Source organism: Salvelinus namaycush, chromosome 1, assembly GCF_016432855.1.
Source record: "Salvelinus namaycush isolate Seneca chromosome 1, SaNama_1.0, whole genome shotgun sequence".
Taxonomy (NCBI): Eukaryota; Metazoa; Chordata; class Actinopteri; order Salmoniformes; family Salmonidae; genus Salvelinus; species Salvelinus namaycush.
This window is the reverse complement of record NC_052307.1, coordinates 47627525-47655444: the sequence shown is the minus strand read 5'-3', so window position 1 is coordinate 47655444 and position 27920 is coordinate 47627525. Positions and strand designations below refer to the sequence as shown.

At 39.9% G+C, this 27920-nt stretch overlaps 1 protein-coding gene across 1 annotated transcript; it reads left to right on the top strand.

Annotated features, from left to right (window-relative positions):
* Positions 1–133: 133 nt before the first annotated feature.
* On the top strand, positions 134–27920 carry snx2 (sorting nexin 2). Its single transcript, XM_038990005.1, has 15 exons — positions 134–318; positions 2534–2648; positions 9479–9633; positions 9914–9980; positions 11594–11637; positions 14684–14825; positions 15035–15113; positions 18374–18449; positions 18938–19051; positions 19539–19632; positions 21979–22184; positions 22609–22752; positions 26402–26482; positions 26802–26873; positions 27387–27920. Exons 1-15 carry the CDS (start codon positions 211–213, stop codon positions 27435–27437), a joined length of 1548 nt encoding a protein of 515 aa, XP_038845933.1. The 5' UTR covers positions 134–210; the 3' UTR covers positions 27438–27920.

Here is a 27920-nt window from a genome sequence, read left to right as displayed (position 1 = left end):
CAAATAAGCCTCACGTAATTCGACACTCACTCGTGCACCTACATACAAAAGGGGCATAGCTTACCGGACAGATTTTGGGCAGAGTAAATGCTCTCGCTTCGCCTCTTCCTCTCTGACCAAACTGTTCCTGTGAGTCACATGACAGCTAGCGAACCTCCTGACTCCTTTCTGTCGATTGTTTTCTTACTCGGATATTATTGCTAAAGGAAGATGGCTGCGGAGATGGAACCGCCACCACTGGGAGATGCAGGACAGACTGACTTCAGGGAAATCGAAGATGGAGAAGGCTTTTTTGTCAGTACTGTCACTACAATAGAGGTAAGAGTGATCCGAGGCCGAGGATTGAAAGCAACTAGGGGCTTGATGCTCATTGATACAGTACTAGACGACAAGTAAGTCAGGCGACCTTCCGTTGTTGTGAGCTAGATGCTGTTAGGCTTATTGACACGGTTGTGCTTCGGGCGTTAGTTTCTTTAAATGAAAATCATGCAACAAAGTAGCCACTACAGTTTATTATAATCATGAATGATAATTTGTAGCCAGCTCACTATCCTGATGATGGCCAATAACGCATACTGGGAGGGGGTTTGTTCTTGAGATTCAGCCCTGCGTCAGTAAAACGCAGAACGTCTGCGCTGTTTACTGGTTTCCGGGTTTTCAATAGATCAGGGGATAATCACAGGTGTGGCACAATTTTAATTTCATATTATTTGTTTAAAATGGGATAAACCAACAATGGGACAGTAATTGGAGTTCTACGAACATTAGTTTGGTCTTTAGCTGAATTTGTTGCTGTGCAATTTACATTTGACATTTTAGTTATTTAACAGACGGTCTTATGCTCTTAGTTGTAAAATGCTAAAAGCCTAATATTCTACAAACGATTAGAAATATCTCTTTGGAATATCACCAATTATGGGAGAGTGCACTAGCCCAATCCTAGAAATGGACTCCCTCTCTGAAATGTAGACTATAATCTCTCCATTCCTGTTGTGTCAGTCATACATTTCCCTTGTGAGCTGTGAATTTACAGGTGTAAGTCAGGTGTGTGTTTATTGCATAGATGGTCCTTGGAAATTTCCAATAAACAAATGACAAATGATGAGCATACACGTTAACTAAGTGGACCTCTTTCTGCACTTTTTAAGTGGAGTGGACTAAGGTTAAGAGTAGTCTCCATTGACCGCTGCCTCATCCCCCCCACTATTATTATATATATTTTTATTAATAACATTCTGTCATCATATCTTTTCTACTATCAAGGAAGTGGTAGGTTTTTGCCCCAACTTAGTTTGGTAACTTTTACTTTTCAAAAGCTAAAAATGTTGATTGAATGTGAAGTCTGAAGGCCCAACAGATAAAACACTTACAGCGTCATTGTGCAACATGATCTGGATGTGTGCAGCAAAAGTTCAACATTCACCTTTTGCTACCCTTTCCGTCAAGCCATCTACGCATAACATTTGATGCATACGTTTGATTAATCTAACCTATGCACTACACAGAATGCACCGCAACTGCCTCTGCAACGTAATGCTACAAGGCAAACGCAGCGTTCCTTTGGAAATTAATGTACTTCTGGTGTACCAAAACGCAATGACACTGTAGGTGTGATCGAGGCCTCATTAACATGTTACACCTACAGCGTCATTCCGTGAATGTCGGAACTTTTGCTGCACACATCCAGATCATGCTGCATACCATTTTGCGCAATGACGCTGTAAGTGTGATCGAGGCATACGGCTTTGCTGCTGCTGTTTTTTTGCCTGTGGTGGACTTTGTTTGCTGCTGAGTTCAAAATCAAACATTGATGCCAAGGAGAGTTTCCTGGTTTCTCTTATCCTGTGCTGAGTAGTAGGTGGAGGAAACCTCCCATTATCAGTCCCACTTCCTCTCCTTAGCTCAGCTTTTATTTACGTACACTCTAAAGTGTTCTTGAATTGTGACGGTGTCTCGTGTGTGCATCTTTTACCTTCAGTTTTGTACACCAACTGAAAATAACATTTTTGGTTATTGAGAATATTTCACAGCGGTTTAAATGGCACAATGATTCTCTATATTATACATGGCTTTTATTTATTTATTTTTTTATCACAAACTGAAATTAGGCAAACTATTAGAATTTTAGCAACAAGGAAATTGAGTGTTTTCTGCATATTGCACCTTTAAGTTCATTTTTTACTGCCCATTATGATTCCTCCTTTTTACAGTATGGCTGCTCATATCCTATTTCATTGGAAGCTGACATGTGTTTTTTGTCTTACTTTCCAATAAAATAATGTTGTCATCTGAGGACATGTGATGATGCAACAGTTTCAGTTTTTTTCTACTTAGTTCCTGTAGGCCCATATGCTAGTTTGTTTCCAACATGTCACATAATAGGTCTATACTGAAATTCATTGGTTTTTAAGTTAACATTGGTTTAACCTTTTATCTAGGCCTATGTTCCCCTAATACAATTAGTCTTAACTGATCAGATTTCTTTTGGTCTTTGGGCTTCTGTTGTTTTTATTATGTTTGTGCTTTTCTGCAGTCTCCAGAACCCTCATCTCCAGATCCACCCAGCATGCCTGCAGAAGGCATCAGCACAAATGGACCTAAGCAAGAAGACATTTCATTGGATGATGACCCAGAGGATCTGTTTGCAGGTATTCCCATCACCTCTGATTAAATGCGTCTCCTCACTTAACTCTATTATTTAAGGGATAGTTAACCTAAATTACAAAATGTCCTATTGGTTTCCTTACCCTTTAAGCCGGGGGTAGGCAACCCTGTTCCTGGAGTGCCGCATGATTTTGTTCCAGCTAGGCACCACACCTGACCAACTGAGCTAATTGAGCAGTTCAGTGATTGCCTAAATTCAACACACCTGGTCTTCAAAAACATGAAGTGCCTGCGGCACTCCAGGACCAGGGTTTCCTACCCCTGCTGTAAGCAGTCTATAGAAGATAAGACACCAATCTATTCTTTTTGGTTTTGTTTACCTGGCCACTGTCTTAAAATGCTAACTTTTTTGCATTTATGGCGCAAAACCAATCCAAGTGGATATCCCATAGGGGTCATTCCATTTGATTTTAAATCACTTTCTGACCGCAGCCCTTTTGATTTGAATGAAACTTTTTATACATATTTGTCCATATTATAAATGCAAATAGCTATGCACAAGGACTACTTTTAACAATTTACACAGAACATTTACAAAAAGTTGTATGCTGCAAAGCATGGTAACAGAATGATGGCACCAACAGCACAAACTGTCATTCTGTTACCAAGCTTTGCATCTGCACTGTTCCTCAAGTGTTTTTGTTACATTTTCTGTGTAAGTTGTTAAAAGTAGTCTTTGTGCATAGTTGTATGATTTTAGCATTTTTATATCAATGGATTTTGGTTGGCATACATTTTAAAGTTTAAAAAAAATTGTCTCAGCAAAATTACGGTTCCATGGAATTGCCGTTAATCTACCAACCAATCATCTCCCAACCAATCATCTCCCACAACACCTTCCCCCTAACCTTCCTCTGTGCCTCAGTCGTGTGATTCGCTAAAAGTGACATACTTTACTCAGTAGGTCACTCCCACTAAGGCCAACTTTGAATCGTTGATTTCCCAGGCTTGTTTGCCCTATGCGCAATAGCCTGTGGACAAGGTTATGTTTTGTTGGATAAATGTACTAAAATTAGAATAAAATCAAACTTTCAAATGGTAGAACAAAGATGGTTGGAGGTCCACACATCAGAGAATGTTGACTTGAATGGGAATATCAGTTATTTTAAATTATACTGTCAATCTTCCATAGGAACCTATTGAAATATAGATAATAGAATAAACATTCCTATTTAAGTTACATTTCAATGATGTACCACCTACATTGCAGTGGTCTGAGGTAGGGCTGTGGCGTTCGTGACATTTTCTCAGCTGGTGATTGTCATGCAAATAACTGCCAGTCTCACGGTAATTGGATGTTAATTAACATAAACACATTTAGCGTCTCCTGGCTTCCACGCATAGCCTACAAGCCTCTGATGCAGGCCTTTGGAACATATACATTTGAAAAAGTCCAATTAATCCTTGTAATATAGCCTACACCATCTCAATAAAGCCATTATTTATTTTAGACAGGTCCAAAGAATTATGATATGAAGAAAATGTATTCTATTTCAGAAGAACAGAATAGCATACTCTGAGTTGTCCTTATGTTATGCCCTGATCTGGCTATCATATGGCTGTGGGCTATGCTAGTTCATTTAGCAGACAAGATTTGCTTAGAATTCCATGGTGTTTTTTATAGTATGAAGAATACAATTTAAACATAGCTGAATATAACATGAGTAGGCTCTCTATTAGCAAAAGCACTAGGCTATGTCAATCTACTGTCCCCCATAGTACAAAAGTTGACCTATTCTGTGCGATAAATAAATATTTCCAACATAGTCTGGAACAGTTGTGGAATGCGATAGATCCCAAATTAATACAACCACTAGCATCAAAAAACATGTTTTAAGCAATGAGGCTGATGCAACAGATGAGAACGTTGAGCATAAAATGTTGATAAACTGTTAGGCTATTTGTTTACATAAGCGCAGCAATGCGCACACAGCAGTAAGCACTTACGTTCCATTAACAGGAAAACACCATTCTCAAAAGTGACCACAAATGAGATTATGCATGTAATGCTTTTATTATAAAGGTGCATTTTTTATGTTGAAAATTATCTTTCCCAAACTTGAAACTCACGCGCTGTGTATGAATGCCAGTTAGGCTCTATACCCATTGTAAAGTGAATGAATGTGCTTCATTTTAAGAAGTAATTTGGCCACTTTAGTTGTGATTTACAAACCTTAGCAAGTTTGGTAGGTTACCAATGACAATCAGCAGCATCAGAGCTTGGAGAAGCATAATTACCGTGACTAAACGGTAATGTTGAATTTGACTGCCATGACTCGTGACTGCCGGTGTGGCAGTAATACGGTCACCGTAACAGCCCTAGTCTGAAGTAAGGCTGGGCGATATATCGAATTCATTTTATTAATTCAAATTAGTTTTTGCGCAATACTCCAAATGTCTGTATTGCAGAATCTAGATTTTTGGATTTAATGTTTTTAAGAGAGTTTATGTCCGCTTGTTCTCATGTTGTCTTTTTGGTCTCGTTCGCTCCTTCTGTGCTGTGCACCTTCCCATTTACACCAGAGATCTCTATATAATGACGAGATGCTCATGTCTGCGCCCTAACAATGGGGGTCGTTGTGAGAGAGAGCTTTCCATTTTGTGCAGATATGGGGTATACATTTTTAAATAAATTGTAAATATAGTTTATTTATTTATTCTCCTATCGTGATGGAACAGTCTCCAACCCTATACCCTAGACACCCACCTGAGCAACCCATACACTAAGGAGTAGTGCTTATCTGTTTTATGTGCCTGAAATGTTGTTATTATTATTATTATTTTTACCTTTATTTTTGGTCCCATTTGAGACCAAGGCCTCTTTTTTTCAAGGGATCCCTGAATGAACACAATTTATAAAATGTACATCATTCAAACATACAGTGTAATAAAAGCATACAGTACTACAAGCAATTTAAGGTCTTTTTCACACAGGTTTGAGCTATAGTTCAAATCAGAATTTGACTATTTGTTGTTACATTTGTATTTTTCTTCATTTGGTCTGGTTGGTTTCACATTGCCAAATGTCAAACGAACAAAATTCCTAAACAAAACCATGTGTCCATGCAAGTCATTTGTTTAATGGACAAAAATACTCAAGTTAAATCCATTTATGATTATCATGAAGCATCACTTGTCTTCCAACAACATGCAGGAGTAAATGGTTCAATAGCTGCTCTAACTGCGACGTGAATAGGACTATAGCCTATATCAGTAGCCTGTATCCCCGGTATATCCCCTGTCTCCTCTAATCTGCATCGGATGCGTTTATAAATGTGCTGGTACTTACAGAATATTTCAGAGATCTAAGGTAATAAAGAAGTTATAATGCTGCACAACCAATAATAATGTGCAACTCTGGTTCTTTTCCTGTGTTTGGTCCGGTCTGCGTTCGGGCCGAGACCACCCTTTTTGAACAAACCACAGTGCGTTGTTTAGTGTGCTCCCAAGTGCAGATGGTGTTCACACCAGTCTAAACGAAACAAACTAAGGATGTGTGAAAGCCCCCTAAGAAACAAACACATTCCTCAACAATGAGGTCCTCCATTAACAACCTTAACTTTACTAGAGGCACCAGAGCATCAAGGTGCAGAGAGCTCTGCAGATCATTCCATACACGGATTGCAAAAAACTGAATGCAGATTTACCTAATTCTGTAATAATCAACGGGACCTCAAGAGTTAGCCATCCCTGTGATCAGATCTGGTGACTCGTACAGTATGTCTGTAATTGTCCGCCACGATGACTAGATCTGTCTCCGTTCGTTCGTACGTACATTAATCACACGAGATATCTCAGACACCGCTGGCCTGATTTTGACTAAACTTGGGTGAATGATGCGTCTTGCAATACAGGACCGGCATTTACACTGATTGGCCCAAGGGGGGTGCTATAGTAATCAACTGAATTTTGAACAAGCATATCTCCTGTCCTGTTAGAGCTACAGTCATGAAAAGTGGTACGAATATGCAGCAGTGTCCTACAAGGACCTATAAGCTCCGCCCATTAGAATTTCAGCAAATTAGACTTTGTCTCCCACCAAACTTTGAACAAACATTTCTCCTGCCCATGTTTGAGCTACAGTCATGTAATTTTGTACATACACTATATATACAAACGAATGTGGACACCCCTTCAAATGAGTGGATTCGGCTATTTCAGCACACCCATTGCTGTTAGGTGTATAAAATCACACAGAAGTCTGTCCATAATAAAGTGCTACTCTGCATTCTTAACACTATTAGGCCCTAGTTTTGTCGCACCTGTTCAGTCGTGTGGTCAGGTGCCACAAAGAGGGACTTAGGAAAATTACAATTGGCTCAGAACAGGGCGGCACGGCTGGCCTTTAAATGTTTTTTATTTTAACTTTTATTAAACTAGGGAAGTCGGTTAATATTTACAATGACGGCCTAACCCGGACGACACTGGTCAATTGTGCGCCGCCCTATGGGACTCCCAATCATGGCCGGTTGTGATGCAGCCTGGAATTGAACCAGGGTCTGTAGTGATGCCTCTAGCAATGAGATGCAGTGCCTTAGACCGCTGCGCCACTCGCTGTACACAGAGAGTTAACATTAATGATATGCTTGTCAATCTCTCATGGCTCAAAGTGGAGGAGAGATTGACTTCATCACTACTTGTTTTTTTAAGAAGTGTTGACAAGCTGAATGCACCGAGCTGTCTGTTTAAACTACTAGCACACTGCTCGGTCACCCATGCATATCCCACAAGACATGCCACCAGAGGTCTCTTCACAATCCCCAAGTCCAGAATGGACAATGAGGTGCATATTACTACATAGAGCCATGACTCATGGAACTCTATTCCACATCCGGTAACTGATGCGAGCAGTAGCATCAGATTTAAAAAACAGATAAAAATACACCTTATGGAACAGCGGGGACTGTGAAGAGAGACACACAGGTACAGACACTCACGCACATTGGTGCTAGCACATGCACTCTCCACACACGTACATTGTAATATTGTTGAATAAACCATTTTTCTAACAATTGTTTACAGACAGATTATTTCACTTATAATTCACTGCATTACATTTCCAGTGGGTCAGAAGTTTACATACACTATGTTGACTGTGCCTTTAAACAGCTTGGAAAATTCCAGAAAATTATGTCATGGCTTTAGAAGCTTCTGATAGGCTAATTGATGTCATTTGAGCAATTGGAGGTGTACCTGTGGATGTATTTCAAGGCCTACCTTCAAACTCAGTGCCTCTTTGCTTGACATCATGGGAAAATCTAAATAAATCAGCTAAGACCTCAGAAAAAAAATTGTAGACCTCCACAAGTCTGGTTCATCCTTGGGAGCAATTGCCAAACACCTGAAGGTACCATCTTTACAAACAATAGTACGCTATTATAAACACCATGGGACCACGCAGCCATTATACTGCTCAGGAAGGAGATTCGTTCTGTTTCCTAGAGATGAATGTACTTTGGTGTGAAAAGTGCAAATCAATCCCAGAACAACAGCAAAGGACCTTGTGAAGATGCTGGAGGAAACGGGTACAAAAGTATCTATATCCACAGTAAAACAAGTCCTATATCGACATAACCTGAAAGGCCACTCAGCAAGGAAGAAGCCACTGCTCCAAAACCGCCATAAAAAAGCCAGACTACAGTTTGTAACTGCACATGGGGACAAAGATTGTACTTTTTGGAGAAATGTTCTCTGGTCTGATGAAACAAAAATAGAACTGTTTGGCCATAATGACCATTGTTATGTTTGGAGGAAAAAGGGGGAGGCTTGCAAGCCGAAGAAGACCATCCCAACCATGAAGCACAGGAGGGACTGGTGCACTTCACAAAATAGATGGCATCATGAGAAAATACAATTATGTGTATATATTGATGCAACATCTCAAGACATCAGTCAGTATGTTAAAGCTTGGTCGCAAATGGGTCTTCGAATTGGACAATGACCACAAGCATGCTTCCAAAGTTGTGGCAAAATGGCTTAAGGACAACAAAAGTCAAGATATTGGAGTGGCCATCACAAAGCCCTGACCTCAATTCCATAGAAAATGTGTGGGCAGAGCTGAAAAAGCATGTGCGAGGGAGGCCTACAAAACTGACTCCGTTACACCAGCTCTGTCAGGAGGAATCGGCCAAAATTCACCCAACTTATTGTGGGAAGCTTGTGGAAGGCTACCCAAAACGTTTGACCCAAGTTAAACAATTTAAAGGCAATGCTACCAAATACTAATTGAGTGTATGTAAACTTCTGACCCACTAGGAATGTGATGAAAGAAATAAAAGCTGAAATAAATAATTCTCTCTACTATTATTCTGACATTTCACATTCTTAAAATAAAGTGGTGATCCTAACTGACCTAAGACAGGGAATTTTTACAAGGATTAAATGTCAGGAATTGTGAAAACTGAGTTTAAATGTATTTGGCTAAGGTGTATGTAAACTTCTGACTTCAACTGTCCATTAAGTTTTTTTCAAATAAAAAGTTGTGTGGTCAAGAAGTGATTGGTGTCAAATGGAATATAACAATTTTTCACATTTCATGTCCAAATCATACCAAAGTGTAAAATTCATTGTTTAGCTCAAAGTTATTGTAAGATGTTTTGTCCTTGAAACAAGAGAAATGCAAATTATAACTATCCCTTTTAAAAAGAAACCGTTTAACTCTGAAGCGTTTGTATTACGCTCTTCGAAGGTAAAACCGTAGCAGTACATGAATACCATAATTCTCCAAGTGTTTCCCTTTCTGTTTGGAGTCATCACTTGTATTGTGTTTCTCAGTGTAATGTTTTGTTTGTTTTATTCTTTGTCTGTATTTCAGAAGCAACAGAGGAGGTTTCTCTGGATAGTCCAGAGAGGGAGCCCATCCTGTCAGACGGTCCATCTCCGGCCATCACCCCCGTCACCCCCACAGCTATGCTCACCCCCAGGATGGGCCTGGGCACCGCCGAGATGTTTGAGAGAGCCCTGGATGAGGTAAGTAGTTGGGTTAAGTTGGCCCTAGACGCTGATCTTGGGCCAGTTTAGGATTTTCCCAAATAATGGTTAAGGTTAGTATTGGGGGAGGAGATGCTGATCCTAGATCTGTACGTTGGGGAAACTTCACCATGGAGCATTCTCATAACACAAAGGTCAAGGGGGACTTTTTATACCACCAATGTTAGCCTCCAAAGCATTGGTAGTATAAAAGGTTCACTGCAAGGAGAGGTTGAGAGTGCGACTTTCATTTTATTTTTATGACTTTGTTTCCTTGTAGATTGAAGAGGACGATAGTGGTGACACCTTTGACATGCATATAGCAGTGTCCGATCCAGAAAAAGTTGGTAAGTTTAATACCGTGTTAATGTATTCATATATTAAAGGGATACTTTGGGATTTTGGCAATGAAGCCCTTTATCTATTTCCCCAGAGTCAGATGAACTCATGGATACCATTGTTATGTCTCTGTGTTCCGTATGAAGGAAGTAAGAGGTGGTTTTGTGAGCCAATCCTAACTAGCGTTAGCGCAATGACTGGAAGAAAAATGCAAAAAATGTTTTGTTGTTAATGAAAAATAAAACACTAACTTCATTAGATAAGTATTCACTCCCCTGAGTCAATACATGTTATTAACACTTTTTGCAGCGATTACAGCTGTTATTCTTTTTTGGTAAGTCTCTGAGAGTGTTTGCATACCTGTATTGTGCAATATTTGCCCATTTATTATTTTCTTAACTCTTCAAGCTCTGTCAAGTTGGTTGTTCATAAACATTCATTTTCAAGTCTTGCCAAATATTTCCAAGTACATTTAAGTCAAACTGTAACAAGGCTACTCAGGAACATGAACTCTCTTCTTGGTAAGCATCTGCAGTATAGATTTTAGGTTATTGTCCTGCTGAAAGGAATGAATGAATTTGTCTCCCAGTGTCTGGTGGAAAGCAGACTGAACCAGGTTTCCCCCGGTCCTTGCCGATGAAAAGCATTTCCACAACATGATGCAGCAACCACTATGCTTGGAAATATAGAGAGTGGTACTCAATGATGTGTTGTTGTATTTTCCCAGAATACAACATTTAGGACATTTAGTGCCTTGTTGCAAACAGAGTGCATGTTTTGGAGTATTTTTTTCTCTACAGGCTTCCTTTTCACTCTGTCATTTAGGTTAGTATTGTGAAGTAACTACGATGTTGTTGATCCATCCTCAGTTTTCTCCCATCACAGCCATTAAACACCGTAACTGTTTTAAAATCACTATTGGCCTCCCTGAGCGGTTTCCTTCCTCTGTGGCAACTATGTTAGGAGGGACGCCTGTGTCTTTATAGTGACTGGGTGCATTGATGACCATGTAAAGCCAAATTAATACATTTACCATGCTCAAAGGGATATTCCTTGTCTGCTTTTTCTATTTTTACCCTTCTGCCAATCGGTGCCCTTCTTTGCGGGGCATTGGAAAAGCTCCCTCTTCTTTGTGATTGAATCTGTTCTTGAAATACACTACTCAATTGAGGGACCTTACAGATAATTGTAAGTGTGGGGTACAGAGAGGGGGTAGTCATAAATAAATCATGTTAACCCCTATTGCACACCGAGTGAGTCAATGCAACTTTGTGACTTAAGCAAATTTTGACTCCTGTGTTTATTTAGGCTTGCCATAACAAAGGGGTTGAAGACATTATAATTATTATTATTATTAATTTATATAATTTTCTTTTCATGTTGACATTAATGCAGCATTTTGTGTAGATCAGTGAGGGGGGAAATAACAATTAAATCCACATCAATCCCATTTTGTAACTCAACAAAATTTGAAAAAATCCAAGGGGGTGAATACTTATGATATACATTGTATTATCCTCTCAAATAGAAAATTAGCGACAATGCTGTTGTATCGAGGAGGGAATAGTTAAACCAATGTCGTGACTTTGGTTTACGCTAATATTTATGTTTCTTCTTTAAGGGGATGGAATGAATGCTTACATGGGATACAAAGTAACTACAAAGGTAAGGAAAATATCTTTATATTCTACTTTTTTTTTAAGCACTTGGAACAAGTTCAGAGTAGGGTTGCAAAATTCTGGTAACTTTCCCCAAAACGTTACCAGGGAAAGTTACCGTTGAAGTTGATATTAAGATTATACACATGTATTGCACATTCTTATCCACACTTTGAGTGGGGTATACTGTATGTTAGGTCAGAAGGCAACAAATAGATTGACAGTGTTAATAGGCATGGTTTTAGTGCCCATATTTGATATCGCTGTAGTTATTATTTGTAAACTGAATCATGAGGTGACTCAAGACAACAAAGTGATTCCATTTTTCTTTAGTACCTGTACAATAAGTATATTTGTGTTAAGTTTTTATTATTAATGAATGGGTGGATTCTTTTAAATATGTTTTTGGACAGATTTGGCTCATTAATCTATATGGTCCGAATAATGGTGATCCACGCTTCTTTGAAAATACATATAATAATTTATCAAGCCTACAAGCAATACAAGACTCTATTGTTATGGTGGGAGATTATAATAGGGTTTTAAATACCTCAATGGACCGTAAAGGAAATCACACTACAAACTATCACCCTTATGCTCTTAAGGAAATCACAAATATCATGGATATATTGGAACTAGTGGATATATGGAGGCTGAAATATCCTGACCTTGTGAGATATACATGGAGGAGGATTAGTCAAGCTAGTCGTCTTTCTCATGTCATTCTCGCTGGCACCAAAAGTTTAAAAAAGTTTTGATAGGAGACGGAATGCGATCGGACCATCAAATAATTGGCATATATATATTACTCTTACAGAATTTCCATATGGGCACGGATATTACAAGTGTAACCAAAACCTATTGAATGAAAATGTTTTTTTAACCAGCACAGAAGAATTGATAACTGACTTTTTCCGACATAATAATATACAGTGCCTTCGGAAAGTATTCAGACCCCTTGACTTTTTCCATATTTTGTTAAGTTACAGCCTTACTCTAAAACTGATTTTTTTTAAAATACTCAGCAATCTACACACAATACCCCATATTGACGAAGTGAAAACAGGTTTTAAGAATTTTTTGCATTTTTTTTTTACAGAAATACCTTATTTACATAAATATTCAGACCCTTTGCTATGAGACTCGAAATTGAGCTCAGATGCATCCTGTTTCCATTGATCATCCTTGAGATGTTTCTGCAACTTGATTGGAGTCCACCTGTGGTAAATTCAATTGATTGCACATGATTTGGAAAGGCACACACCTGTCTATATAAGGTCCCACAGTTGACAGTGCATGTCAGAGGAAAAACCAAGCCATGGAATTGTCGTAGAGTTCTGAGACAGGATTGTGTCGCGGCACAGATCTGGCACAGATCTGGGGAAGGGTACCAAAACATTTCTGCAGCATTGAAGGTCTTCAAGAACACAGTGGCCTCCATCATTTTTAAATGGAAGAAGTTTGGAACCACTAAGACTCTTGATTGAGCTGACCGCCCGGTAAACTGAACAATCTGGGAAGAAGGGCCTTGGTCAGGGAGGTGACCATGGTCACTCTGTCAGAGCTCTGGAGTTCCTCTGTGGAGATGAGAGAATCTTCCAAAAGGACAACCGTCTCTGCAGCACGCCACCAATCAGGCCTTTATGGTAGTGGCCAGACGGAAGCCACTCCTCAGTAAAAGACACATGACAGCCCGCTAGGAGTTTGCCAAAAGGCACCTAAAGACTCTGACCATGAGAAACAAGATTCTCTGGTCTGATGAAACCAAGATCGAACTCTTTGGCCTGAATGCCAAGTGTCACGTCTGGAGGAAACCTGGCACCATCCCTACGGTGAAGCATGGTGGTGGCAGCATCATGCTGTGGGGATGTTTTTCAGCGGCAGGGACTGGGAAACTAGTCAGGATCAAGGCAAAGATGAACAGAGAAAAGTACAGAGAGATCTTTGATGAAAACCTGCTCCAGAGTGCTCAGGACCTCAGACTAGGCAAAAGGTTCACCTTCCAACAGGACAACGACCCTAAGCACACAGCCAAGACAACTCTGTAGTGGCTTCAGGACAAGTCTCTGAATGTCCTTGAGTGACTCCGCAAGAGCCCGGACTTGAACCCGATCAAACATCACTGGAGTGACCTGAAAATAGTTGTGCAGCAATGCTCCCCATCCAACCTGACAGCTTGAGAGGATCTGCAGAGAACAATGGGACAAACTCCCCAAATACAGGTGTGCCAAGCTTGTAGCGTCATGCCCAAAAAGACTTGATGCTGTAATCGCTGCCAAAGGTGCTTCAACGAAGTACTGCGTAAAGAGTCTGAATTCTTATGTAAATGTAATATTTCAGTTTTTTTTTTATTTGTATAAATGCAAAAATGTCTAAACCTGTTTTGCTTTGTCATTATAGGGTATTGTGTGTGTGTAGGGGGGAAAAACAATTGAATCCATTTTAGAATAAGGCTGTAACGTGACAAAAGTGAATGGGTCTGAATACTTTCCGAATGCACTGTACATAATAAGTTGTATTATTTGTGATAAGTTTAAAAAGAAAAATGACGGCCTCCCGGGTGGCTCAGTGGTCTAGGGCACTGCATCGCAGTGCTAACTCTGGGTTCGCAGCCGGCCGCGACCGGGAGGTCCGTGGGGCGACGCACAATTGGCCTAGCGTCGTCCGGGTTAGGGAGGGTTTGGCCGGTAGGGATATCCTTGTCTCATCGCGCACTAGCGACTCCTGTGGCGGGCCAGGCGCAGTGCGCGCTAACCAGGTCGCCAGGTGCACGGTTTTTCCTCCGACACATTGGTGCGGTTGGCTTCCGGGTTGGATGCGCTCTGTGTTAAGAAGCAGTGCGGCTTGGTTGGGTTGTGTTTCGGAGGACGCATGGCTTTCGACCTTCGTCTCTCCCGAGCCTGTACGGGAGTTGTAGCGATGAGACAAGATAGTAACTACTAACAATTGGATACCACGAAATTGGGGAGAAAAGGAGGTAAAATTCAACAACAACAAAAAAAATGACGTTTTCCACTCTTGCCTTGTCATCGTCTTCTTCCTCCTTCTTCTAGACCTCTATGACCATTTTCAGCAAGAATGAAACCACTGTAAGGAGGAGGTTTAGTGACTTTCTAGGCTTGCACAGCAAACTAGCCTCCAAGTACCTGCATATAGGATACATAGTCCCTCCCGCTCCAGAGAAAAGCATTGTGGGTGAGTGAAATCTGCATGGATGTGAATTGAATTGAATACGGTATTATTGTTGTTGCATCAGCTAGTTTAGTCATGTCTTGTGGTAGCAAAACAGCGGAGCTGATATTTCCTACAGTAGTGTGTAAAGAGGGCAGTCATTTTGCCTGGGCAACGTTGTTCATCTACAGGAATGACTGTGTGTAAACATTTGTTTATGTCTTCATCTGCAGGAATGACTAAGGTCAAAGTTGGGAAAGAGGATTTGTCTTCTGCAGAATTTGTCGAGAAGAGAAGATCAGCCTTAGAAAGGTATCTATGAACATACAAGAAACCCTTCTCAAAATCAGTAGTTTTTCCGAACTTCAGAACTACTGCAAACATGTAACCATTACATCAAATCATTATTCTGCTGTTTCATTTGTTTTGGCGATCGTTACAACATACATCCACGCCCGTCCTCCAACAGAGAATGATCCTCGCCACGCAGCTCATTTAATGCCCTACTTGTCAGACGAGACAGCTCTCATGTCTTACACAAAACGTTTACGTGAAAAGCCCCTTCAGTCTAAAGAGCATTCTTGTTCTGGTCTTTTGTGGCTTGAAAGGTTAACCTAGAAATATTAGGTAAATAATTATCACAGCGCTCCAGGGATTCGAGGCTGTCAACACACGAATGGGGGGGGTGGGGGGTGGGTGTGGGGATGGTGCTTTCCTCCCGAGCTTCACACCGTATTCTCTGGACAGAGCTGTCCAACATTTTCGGTGTTCAGCCCGAGGATGACTACTGCTGCCCCATCCCTGGTTTTAGCCCATTCTGATGAATCGAATAAAAATTTACGTTAAGTGAGGCCCTGACATTTCTCTGCCCTTTTTATCATCTGCCCATTGACTGACATGAAGGTCAGCGTTTACAAGTGGACAGGGTGTCAGATTTATACACCTCACTGTTAAAGAACTGAATCCTGATGGCCAAAACAATTAATTTTAATTGTAAAATAAGTTATTTTAATATATGCATTAAAATAACTTACTTCAAATTAATTGTTTTGGCTATCAGGATTTAGGTTCTTTAACAATGAGGTGTATAAACCTGACACCCTGCCCACTTGTAAACGCTGACCTTCACGTCAGTCAATGGGCGGATGATATATACAGTTGAACTCGGAAGTTTACATACACTTAGGTTGGAGTCATTAAAACTCGTTTTTCAACCACTCCACAAATTTCTTGTTAACAAACTATAGTTTTGGCAAGTCGGTTAGGACATCTACTTTGTGCATGACACAAGTAATTTTTCCAACAATTGTTTACAGACAGATTATTTCACTTATAATTCACTGTATCACAATTCCAGTGGGTCAGAAGTTTATATACATTAAGTTGACTGTGCCTTTAAACATCTTGGAAAATTCCAGAAAATGTCATCATGGCTTTAGAAGCTTCTGATAGGCTAATTGACATAATTTGAGTCAATTGGAGGTGTACCTGTGGATGTATTTCAAGGCCTACCTTCAAACTCAGTGCCTCTTTGCTTGACATCATGGGAAAATCAACAGAAATCAGCCAAGACTTCAGAAAAAACATTGTAGACCTCCACAAGTCTGGTTCATCTTTGGGAGCAATTTCCAAATGCCTGAAGGTACCACGTTCATCTGTACAAACAATAGTACGCTATTATAAACACCACGGGACCACGCAGCCATTATACCGCTCAGGAAGGAGACGCGTTCTGTTTCCTAGAGATTAACATACTTTGGTGCGAAAAGTGCAAATCAATCCCAGAACAACAGCAAAGGACCTTGTGAAGATGCTGGAGGAAACGGGTACAAAAGTATCTATATCCACAGTAAAACGAGTCCTATATCGACATAACCTGAAAGGCCACTCAGCAAGGAAGAAGCCACTGCTCCAAAACAGCCATAAAAAGCCAGACTACAGTTTGTAACTGCACATGGGGACAAAGATCGTACTTTTTGAAGAAATGTTCTCTGGTCTGATGAAACAAAAATAGAACTGTTTGGCCATAATGACCATTGTTATGTTTGGAGGAACGTGGGGGAGAACACCATCCCAACCGTGAAGCACGGGGGTGGCAGCATAATGTTGTAGGGGTGCTTTGCTGCAGGAGGGACTGCTGCACTTCATAAAATAGATGGCATCATGAGGGAGGAAAATTATGTGGATATATTGAAGCAACATCTCAACACATCACTCAGGAAGTTAAAGCTTGGTCGTAAAATGGGTCTTCCAAATGGACAATAACCCCAAGCATACTTCAAAAGTTGTGGCAAAATAGCTTAAGGACAACAAAGTCAAGGTATTGGAGTGGCCATCACAAAGCCCTGATGTCAATCCCATAGAAAATGTGTGGGCAGAACTGAAAAAGCGTGTTCGAGCAAGGAGGCCTACAAAACTGACTCGGTTACACCAGCTCTGTCAGGAGGAATGGGCCAAAAGTCACCCAACTTATTGTGGAAGGCTCCCCAAAACGTTTGACCCAAGTTAAACAATTTGAAGGCAATGCTACCAAATACTAATTGAGTCTGTCAATTTCTGAACCACTGGGAATGTAATGAAAGAAATAAAAGCTGAAATAAATCATTCCCTCTACTATTATTCTGACATTTCACATTCTTAAAGTAAAGTGGTGATCCTAACTGACCTAAGACAGGGAATTCTTACTTGGATTACATGTCAGGAATTGTTAAAAACTGAGTTTAAATGTATTTGGCTAAGGTGTATGTAAACTTCCAACTTCAACTGTAATATATATATATATATATATATATATATATATATATATATATATATATATATATATGTGTGTGTGTGTTTTTTTTAATTGGATTTGAATTGGATGACAATTTTGAAAATTTATATTTTATCTGAGTGATAGGTTCATATCGCAATATTATTTTGGATGCTATTATATCGATATTTTGTCTCCACGTACCAATTTTGTAAAAAAAAAAAAAAAACTTTATTTTTGCTAGGTACCGTTAGCTAACACTAGTCTGCTGTACCTGCGCCAAAACTCTGGTGTTTTTTATCCTATAGATAGCTTGTTCTCCATCTTCCTTTTTAAATGGTGAGCCATGTTTTAAGCACTTTTTTTATTGCCATGAAGGATCAAAACTAATTTTCTCATGTGCTTTCGTCTCTCTGCAGCAGACATATAGAGAGCAATCTGTTTGGGACATCAAATTGCAATACATATAGAATTGTTAGAATCAAAATACATATCGTATTGGCACCTAATTACATTTACATTCATGTAGTTTAGCAGTCGCTCTTATCCAGAGCGACATACTGTAGTGAGTGCATACATTTTTGTATTTTTTTCATACTGGTCTCCCGTGGGAAATGAACCCACAACCCTGGTGTTGCAAGCACCATGCTCTACCAACTGAGCCACACACGACCACATATCGTGATATGGTATTGTGAGGTCCCTGGCAATTCCTAGCCCTACTGTATTTATTTAATATTTTTTCATGAATTGTTACCTTTGCACTGAGCATGGTAATGACTTATATACACAATGTAACCTTTTCTTTTGTGCTCAATAGGTATCTGATGAGAACAGTGAAACATCCCATCCTGCTGAAGGATCCGGATGTCATGATGTTCCTGGAGAGTTCAGAGGTAGCGTTTAATCTCAATCTGTGTACGACACCCAATTTGAACAACACCCAATTTGAGAATGAATTTAAAAAAGCACATTTTTGTTGTTATTTTGTGGTGATATTTTTCCCCTATTTCACTATCCTTTAATAAAGCCAACTTCTGAAAATAGTTTGGGATAAGCTCAAGAACATATGTGACTTTTGTTTTGAAAATAGCCAGTGTCACAGCAATATGTTCCCATGAAATTACTGTATTAATCCAGTTGTAATGAAATGCCACTGTAGAAAAGAAGGATAAATGGCTGAAAGCAATTGAAAGCTATTTTTGCCCATTGTTCCTCTGAGAGTTTTCCCAGTAAATGGATTAAATTAGATTCTAACAACATTGAAATGTATGGGAGTGGAGAAAACCCCACACAGCTCCTGGCGCTGGGCTCCCTCTGGGATTGGGTCGGAGCCCTAGCCTGTTAACCGGTTTGTTTGCACTTATTTGTCATTTTATCCCAGCTGCCGAGAGCGGTTAGCACCCAGGCGCTGAGTGGGGCCGGAATATTGAGGATGGTAAACAAAGCTGCCGACGCTGTCAACAAAATGACAATCAAGATGAATGAATCGGATGCGGTAAGGGCTGATTTTTGGACTTGAATAATGAGACGAATTAATGAGGCTTTCCACTTGAATTCTAAGATTGTGCGAGTGAAAAGAAGTAGAGGCACAAGCCAGGTGCTGCTCGGGGGGTGGTCCTTTCCTTCCTTACTGGGAAAAGCTATATTATTTTTATTTTCCACTCCTTTGCAATTTATTAACTGCCTTTATTTTGATACACTTGTCATTCAAATGTAAACTGTCAAAGCGTTTTTGGCATTGGAAAGCTGGCACCGTCAATGTGTTGAATGTAAACCTAGCATCTCGCACAGGGTGACTCAGTATGTAAAAGTTATTTCCATTTTAATGTGTTAATTTATTTATTAATCAATAATTGCAAATGTTTTGAAAACATACACAGTTGCTAGTTACTATCATTACTTATTCATACTATTACAATTTTAATTCTGTGGAGAAACTGTATTATGTTTCAGCTTGACTTTATTTCTGTGAGTGTCAACAGTGGTTTGAGGAGAAGCACCAGCAGTTTGAGAACCTCGACTTGCAACTCAGAAAACTGCATGCTAGTGTGGAGTGTCTGGTGTGCCACCGGAAAGGTAATCCTCCCATGAGTCCTGACCCTGAGCCCCAGTTTAGAGACATACTCTAGACATATAAAGCTACATTCTGCTCTTTTAAATGCACAAGCAGTGCGTAAAATATCTGCAACTGCAATTGCTCCAAAACTTGATTGCACCGCGTGTAGTGCTTTTTCACAAACTGACAGTAAAATTCTTCCTATAATGTATATTTAATATACTACAGTTGAAGTCGGAAGTTTACATACACCTTAGCCAAATACATTTAAACTCAGTTTTTCACAATTCCTGACATTTAATCCTTGTAAAAATTCCCTGTCTTAGGTCAGTTAGGATCACCACTTTATTTTAAGAATGTGAAATGTCAGAATAATAGTAGAGAGAGTGATTTATTTCAGCTTTTATTTATTTCATCACATTCCCAGTGGGTCAGAAGTTTACATACACTCAATTAGTATTTGGTAGCACAGCCTTCAAATTGTTTAACTTGGGTCAAACGTTTCGGGTAGCCTTCCACAAGCTTCCCACAATAAGTTGGGTGAATTTTGGCCCATTCCTCCTGATAGAGCTGGTGTAACGGAGTCAGGTTTGTAGGCCTCCTTGCTCAAACACGCTTTTTCAGTTTTACCCACAAATGTTCTATAGGATTGATGTAAGGGCTTTGTGATGGCCACTCCAATATCTTGACTTTTGTTGTCCTTAAGCCATTTTGCCACAACTTTGGAAGTATGCTTGGGGTCATTGTCCATTTGGAAGACCCATTTGTGACCAAGCTTTAACTTCCTGACTGATGTCTTGAGATGTTGCTTCAGTATATCCACATAATTTTCCTCCCTCATGATGCCATCTATTTTGTGAAGTGCACCAGTCCCTCCTGCTGCAAAGCACCCCCACAACATGATGCTGCCACCCCCGTGCTTCATGGTTGGGATGGTGTTCTTCGGCTTGCAAGCCTCCCCCTTTTCCCTCCAAACGTAAAGATGGTCATTATGGCCAAACAGTTCTATTTTTGTTTCATCAGACCAGTGAACATTTCCCCAAAAAGTACGCTCTTTGTCCCCATGTGCAGTTGCAAACCGTAGTTTGGCTTTTTTATGGCGGTTTTGGAGCAGTGTGTTCTTCCTTGCTGAGCGGCCTTTCAGGTTATGTCAATATAGGACTCGTTTTACTGTGGATATAGATAATATTGTTTGTACAGATTAATGTGGTACCTTCAGGCGTTTGGAAATTGCTCCCAAGGATGAACCAGACTTGTGGAGGTCTACAATTTTTTTCTGAAGTCTTGGCTAGTTAATGTATGTTGATTTTCCTATGATGTCAAGCAAAGAGCCACTGAGTTTGAAGGTAGGACTTGAAATACATCCACAGGTACACCTCCAATTGACTCAAATTATGCCAATTAGCCTATCAGAAGCTTCTAAAGCCGTGACATCATTTTCTGGATTTTTCCAAGTTGTTTAAAGGCACAGTCATCTTAGTGTATGTATACTTCTGACCCACTGGAATTGTGATACAGTGAATTTTAAGCGAAATAATCTGTCTGTAAACAATTTTTTGAAAAATTACTTGTGTCATGCACAAAGTAGATGTCCTAACCGACTTGCCAAAACTATAGTTTGTTAACAAGAAGTCTATGGAGTGGTTGAAAAACGAGTTTTAATGACTTCAACCTTAGTGTATGTAAACTTCCGACTTCAACTGTATATCGTGTCCTGTCTAATTCTGGACAAAGTCTTGTGTTACAATTATCAAAACAATTTCCATGTATAATACAATTCTCAATTGAACAATGTTGTTATTTTGTTAAAGGCCCAGTGCAGTCAAAAATGTGATTTCCTGTGTTTTATATACTGTATATTTCCACACTGAGGTTAGAATGATACTGTACATTTTTTAAAGTTTGATAATACCCGTTTTAGTGTAAGAACTGTTTGAAAAGACTGCCTGAAATTTCAGTTTGTTTTGGCGGGATGGAGTTTTGGCCTGCCTGGTGGAGTTACCAGTTAATAGACCAACAAGAAAGCGAGTTCCAAACCTTTCTGCCAATAACAGCTAGTTTTCCGTTTTCCCCTCCCCACTCAGACCACTCTAAGACAGTCCTACCGAAATTCTTGCTTGAGAAATTGCTCTTTGCTAAGAAGCTGTTTTTGTTTATATTTGATTGTTTTAATTTAAAACTTAATTGTTAGACAGAAATTATTTGATATTGAGATAAAAACGGCTGCATTGGACCTTTTTAATTGTCTTGCACATTTTTTTGTGAACCATTTAAATTGGACCACTTTCAATTCTTCACCTTTGAACCTGCTCTCTTTCTGAACAATGTCATGATCACTTTCTCTTCCTTTCTCTCCTCATCTTCAGAGCTGTCGGTAAACACGGCATCCTTCGCCAAGTCGGCAGCCATGCTGGGGAACTCCGAGGACCACACAGCTCTGTCGCGGGCCTTGTCGCAGTTGGCCGAGGTGGAGGAGAAGATCGACCAGCTGCACCAGGACCAGGCTTACGCTGATTTCTACCTGTTCTCCGAGCTGCTGGGGGACTATGTACGTCTCATCACTGCAGTCAAGGTATTCACTGGAGACCGGTACCACTGTGCTGGAATAAAGCTCTGAGGAACAGATATATTCCGTGTGGGCCTCACATTTCTTTATCTGTATTATTTTTTAGCCCATACCGATATTCTCAAGTTTAGGATGTGCGTATCACCTTCCTTTTTTGATCATTGGACACCTAGCACAGTCCTATGAATGTATACCCTTACCAAGGCTTCATTATCTGCAATACATTTCCAATGTTTTCTGTTGTTGAATTTCACCTAGAGTAAAATAACTTACACACCAGCCTTCTACTACTATAAACCTTGTTGCTGGCCCTAATTCTGCTTTTCAACATTTTGCCTTGGCTGTTGTAATAAAGGCACATTCCCATTTCGATTCCTTTTAATGTGAGGTTAGCAGTGAACCTAAACGTATGCTTTTTCTCTTTCCGTAGGGTGTATTTGACCACCGGATGAAGACTTGGTCCAAGTGGCAGGACACTCAGCTCTTGCTGCAGAAGAAGCGTGAGGCTGAGTCCAAACTCCAGTTCGCAAACAAGCCTGACAAGCTACAGCAGGCTCAGGACGAAATCAAAGAGGTAAGAGAAAAGGGCACCTCACTAACAAGCAAACGGACGTTTTAATGATACGTGTGCTCAAATAGGCTGGATAGAATTGCAAGGGAGGGCAGCTATATAGTGGCAGGACACCCAGAACAAAAAAATAAACGCAACATGTAAAGTGTTGCCCCCATGTTTCATGAGCTGAAATAAAAGATCCCAGAAATGTTCCATACGCACAAAAAGCTTATTTCTCTCAAATTGTTTGCACAAATTTGTTTACATCCCTGTTAGTGAGCATTCCTCTTTTGCCAATAATCATCCACCTGACAGGTGTGGCATATCAAGAAGCTGATTAAACATCATGATCATTGCACAGGTGCACCTTGTGCAGGGGACAATAAAAGGCCACTAAAATGTGCCGTTTTGTCACACAACACAATGCTACAGATTTATTTTGAAGGAGTGTGTAATTGGCATGCTGACTACAGGAATGTCCACTAGAGCTGTTGCCAAATAATTGAATTTCTCTACCATAATTTAATTTCTCTACCATGTTAATTTCTCTACCATAAGCTGCCTCCAACATCGTTTTCGAGAATATGGCAGTACATCCAACCGGCCTCACAACCGCAGACCATGTGTAACCACGCCAGCCCAGGACCAGAGACCAGTCACCCAGACAGCTGATGACACTGTGGGATTGCAAAACCGAAGAATTTCTGCACAAACGGTCAGAAACCATCTCAGGGAAACTCATCTGCGTGCTCGTTGTCCTCACCAGGGTCTTGACCTGACTACAGTCCGGCATCGTTGCCGACTTCATTGGGCAATTGCTCACCTTTGACAAGTGTGCTCTTCACGGATGAATCCCAGTTTCAACTGTACCGGGGTCGTGTGGGCGAGCGGTTTGCTAATGTCAACTTTGTGAACAGAGTGCTACATGGTGGGGTTACGGTATGGGCAGGCATAAGCTACGGACAACGAACACAATTGCATTTTATCGATGGCAGTTTGAATGCACAGAGATACCGTGATGAGATTCTGAGGCCCATTGTCGTGCCATTCATCCGCCGTCATCACTTCATGTTTCAGCATGATAATGCTTGGCCCCATGTCGCAAGGATCTGTACACATTCCTGGAAGCTGAAAATGTCCCAGTTCTTCTATGGTCTGTATACTCACCAGACATGTCACCCATTGAGCATGTTTGGGATGCTCTGGATCGACGTGTACGACAGCGTGTTCCAGTTCCCGCCATTATCCAGCAACTTCGCACAGCCATTGAAGAGGAGTGGGACAACATTCCACAGGCCATAATTAACAGCCTGATCAAGTCTATGCAAAGGAGATGTATCGCCCTCATGAGGCAAATGGTGGGCACATAAGATACTGACTGGTTTTCTGAGCCATGCCCCTACTTTATCTGTGACCAACAGATGCATATCTGTATTCCAGTCATGTGAAATCCATAGATTAGGGCCTAATGAATTTATTTGAACTGTAACTCAGTAAAATCTTTGACGTTGTTGCATGTTGCGTTTTTATATTTTTGTTCAGTGTAGTTAGTTACAAAATGTAAAAATGTATTCAAGAAGTTAGTTTTCACTTTGACAACATTAAAATGGTGTTGAGAATAGTATCTGGATGCTACTCAATCAAGCGTAGTCTAACCCAAAACATAAGCTTAATTAAATTCACCTCTAAAGCTTTATTTCACATTCCATTACTGACTGGAAATTCAGGTACTCCTGAAGGGGTGTTAAACTTGAATGAAGCATGTTAACCCCAGTTGCTCTCCTTGATTTGGAATAGCAAGCCAACCTTAGTGTGTCAGTTGTTTTGGTAAAACAATTACTTGAGTTTATTTTGGCATTCATCTCTAGATCTGTTATTTGGGCATCAGCTTGGAAAAACTGGTTTAAAGGGTCACAAATGATTAGCGTTAGCTAATATTGCTAATTTGAATATGATCATATTTGACATTGCTTACAATTAGGCCATCATTACACGTTCCGCTACTCAACTTAAATGTCATTAGCTTTATGAGAACGCTATTTTTTTCTCTCCTTTTCCTCTCCTGCTACTTCTCCCTATGTGTATTGCCATCGATTCAATTGTTAAAACGCTTCTGAATTGTAGGCACATACTTTACACTTTATTTTAAACGTAGGTAAATGTTTGCATTAAATATGAGAAACCTAAGAAATACTTTGCTTAGGATGTTTGTAACAGACAAGGTGAAAAATCTGTCTTTGCCCTTGAGCAAGGCACTTAACCATAATTTGCTCCAGGGGGGCCCTGCTACAATGGCTGATCCTGTAAAACAACACATTTCACTGCACCTATCCTGTGTATGTGACAATAAAACATATATTTTTGTATTATCCATGTACTTTTTAATTTACCAAATCTTGAACCATACTGCCCCCTCTGGTCAATAATAAGTATTACACTAAGGACAATAAGATTCGGGGGGGTGGTAGATTAATCCAGATGTTTTTGTCATAACGCATGCTACTGGAGATGTTCACATAGGGGTTGTTTTTTAAGTTGAATATCTCCCCTTTCTGTCTTGGGCATTGCATGCTAACCAGGGTGACTCTTGTAACGGCTACTACCCTACTAACCGTTTGCTTTGATCAGTGGAATGCCATTCCTCTATAGTTCACCTGTGTTTGGCAACAGTGGGTTCATGTTTGAATTATTTTAAGAACAAAACATTTTCAGCCTCTTTAATTTCTGCATTTTCCCTGCCATGCCTCTACCAAGGAGATTGAGGAGGTAGGACCCTGGGCTTGGCTTTTTTTATTTACTTTTCTTCATCACTTACGGTTCCCTCCATTTCACCACTAAACTGCACCCATTGGAGTGCCTATCTAGTGTCACATGGATCATCTTTGTCAAAAGACTAAGTTTGGCTGGTTCATTCGAAACTTATAATGATATCAATAGACAAGTGATCACTTTGGGACTAGGGCAGGGTTTCCTAAACTCTGTCCTCGGGACCCCAAGGGGTGCACGTTTTAGTTTCCCCCCTCCAGCACTACACAGCAGATTCAAATAATGAACTAATCATCATGTTTTTTTATTTGAATCGTCTGTAGTATTAGGGGGAGAGAAAAAAAACGTGCACCCCTTGTGGTCCCAAGGACTGAGTTTGGGAAATGCTAAACTAGGGGATGAGGATTTGACAAAGTGAGGGTTGAAAACCTAATAAACTGAATATATAAATGGACTGTGCAAATTGGCACAGCATTGTGCAAACTGCTTCATGTGACTGTCTTACACTATCTATACGAACAGGACTGTTTCGTATTTGCAAGCGTAAAAATGGGCTTGTCTGAAATTATTACTTTTTTTACGCCAACTTAATATTCATTGCTTCACCATTAACTTGGTATTGTCAATCATCTCCAGTGAATAGTGAGTTTACTTTACCCCATAACTCCTGAGAATTTGTCTATCCTCATTACTAGTAATTACTTAATACCTTTTACATTTCTTTTTCAAATGCAATTGACTAATGGATGATGTATACAGTAGTAACTGACCAGTAACAGTTAATTATGCAACAGGTTAGTGTATAAATCCAGTACACCAGTGTAGAATACATCTGTACACTTGTGTACTTGTTTTGGACCGTGGACTTTCTTAGTGGAGAGAACTTGTCATTTTGTCTTTGCAGTTGGAGGGGAAGGTCCAGCAAGGTGAAAAAGACTTTGAGCTGATTTCCAAAACCATTCGAAAAGAAGTGAGCCGATTCGAGGTATGATGAACACGATAAAATATCTTTTATGTATTTGGTTTCGCCCCAGAATATGGGCATCATGTGGATGGGAGGGGCCTGTTAAAATAAAGTTTAGAAATAAGACAAGTACAAATGTTTATCCTTATTGGTAGTTTGATGTTTCCATAAACACTGACTTGTTGATTTGTGATATCAGGACAGCCCTAACTAAAATATATATTTATATTTTTTACTGCAGTATTATGATAGTTTTGATAGTGATTTATTACACCGACCGTATGTGTTCTCATCATAATGTTATTTAGTCTGACCTGTGACCATGTCTCTCTTGTTACAGAAAGAAAGGGTGAAGGACTTCAAAGTTGTCATTATTCAATACCTGGAGTCGCTTGTGCAAACACAACAGCAGGTACAGCATATCTGGGTTTGGATTCCTATTGGTAGTGTAGTGGGAGAGTAAAATTACATAACTAAACACACACACACACACACACACACCACTTGCACCAACTTGTAACAAATGTCATAATTTATGTTTCATAATGAAATGTATTAAAATATGTTGACAATTCAGTGATTATCTTGCATGTTTTCCCAGAATTCTACATACGATCTAATTAGCATAATACTCAACTTCGAATAAAATATGCGCCAAGTATTAGCATCAGAAAAGTGCGTTGTGTGGCAGTATACTATACATATGTCTGAAAACATACTTTGAAATAATATACTTCCTAAATATACTATTTGAAAGGGAAATAAACATATGGGCCTAATACTACCTAATGTTTTACTGTTAGATTTTTTTATTACTGACCATAGACATTCATGAACTTCATTTTCCTAAGGATAACCTTAAAAGTCTGACGCATGGTCATGTAGCTAATTGGATTCTCAATGTATTTTCCCTTCTGCTCCACAGCTGATAAAGTATTGGGAGGCGTTCTTACCCGAAGCCAAAGCTATCGCATAATAACTGGATGGCCCGCCTTGCCTGCGTTTTTGCCAACCATAGCACCCCTATCTGATGATCACACATTTTCTTATGTTTACGTCCAGATCACGCCTTCAAGAGAATGCATGGAGAAACAAAATACACCTTTTGACATGCATAATAAAACCACTTCATTTTGGTGGAGAATTGCTCTGTTTACCCTATGATTTCACCTGAAAGAAGCACCTGTCCCATTTCTATTGAGAGATTAAACGCACGAGGACTGTGATAAGCCAGGGACTTCGCACTCCCTGATTGATCAAACACTACTACTCTGTCTTATTTACTACCAGAATGATTTGTGCATTTAATAATTGCCACCTAATGTGCAATGGTTGACGATTTCTTTAATTGATTTTTTGTTGTTGTATTGTTTAATTTGAAAGCATTTTCTTTTGACTTTACATTCCCGTGCCGCAAATGTTTGAGTACTTTAATTCTAATAAAGGAATGTATCTCAGT

What these genes read in the sequence shown, in the direction of transcription:
- snx2 (XM_038990005.1), top strand. Translation starts at nt 211, where the DNA reads ATGGCTGCGGAGATGGAACCGCCACCACTGGGAGATGCAGGACAGACT. An exon ending in GTACTGTCACTACAATAGAG is followed by an intron (nt 319 to 2,533) that starts GTAAGAGTGATC and finishes GCTTTTCTGCAG; the next exon opens with TCTCCAGAACCCTCATCTCC. An exon ending in AGAAGATCAGCCTTAGAAAG is followed by an intron (nt 15,114 to 18,373) that starts GTATCTATGAAC and finishes TGTGCTCAATAG; the next exon opens with GTATCTGATGAGAACAGTGA.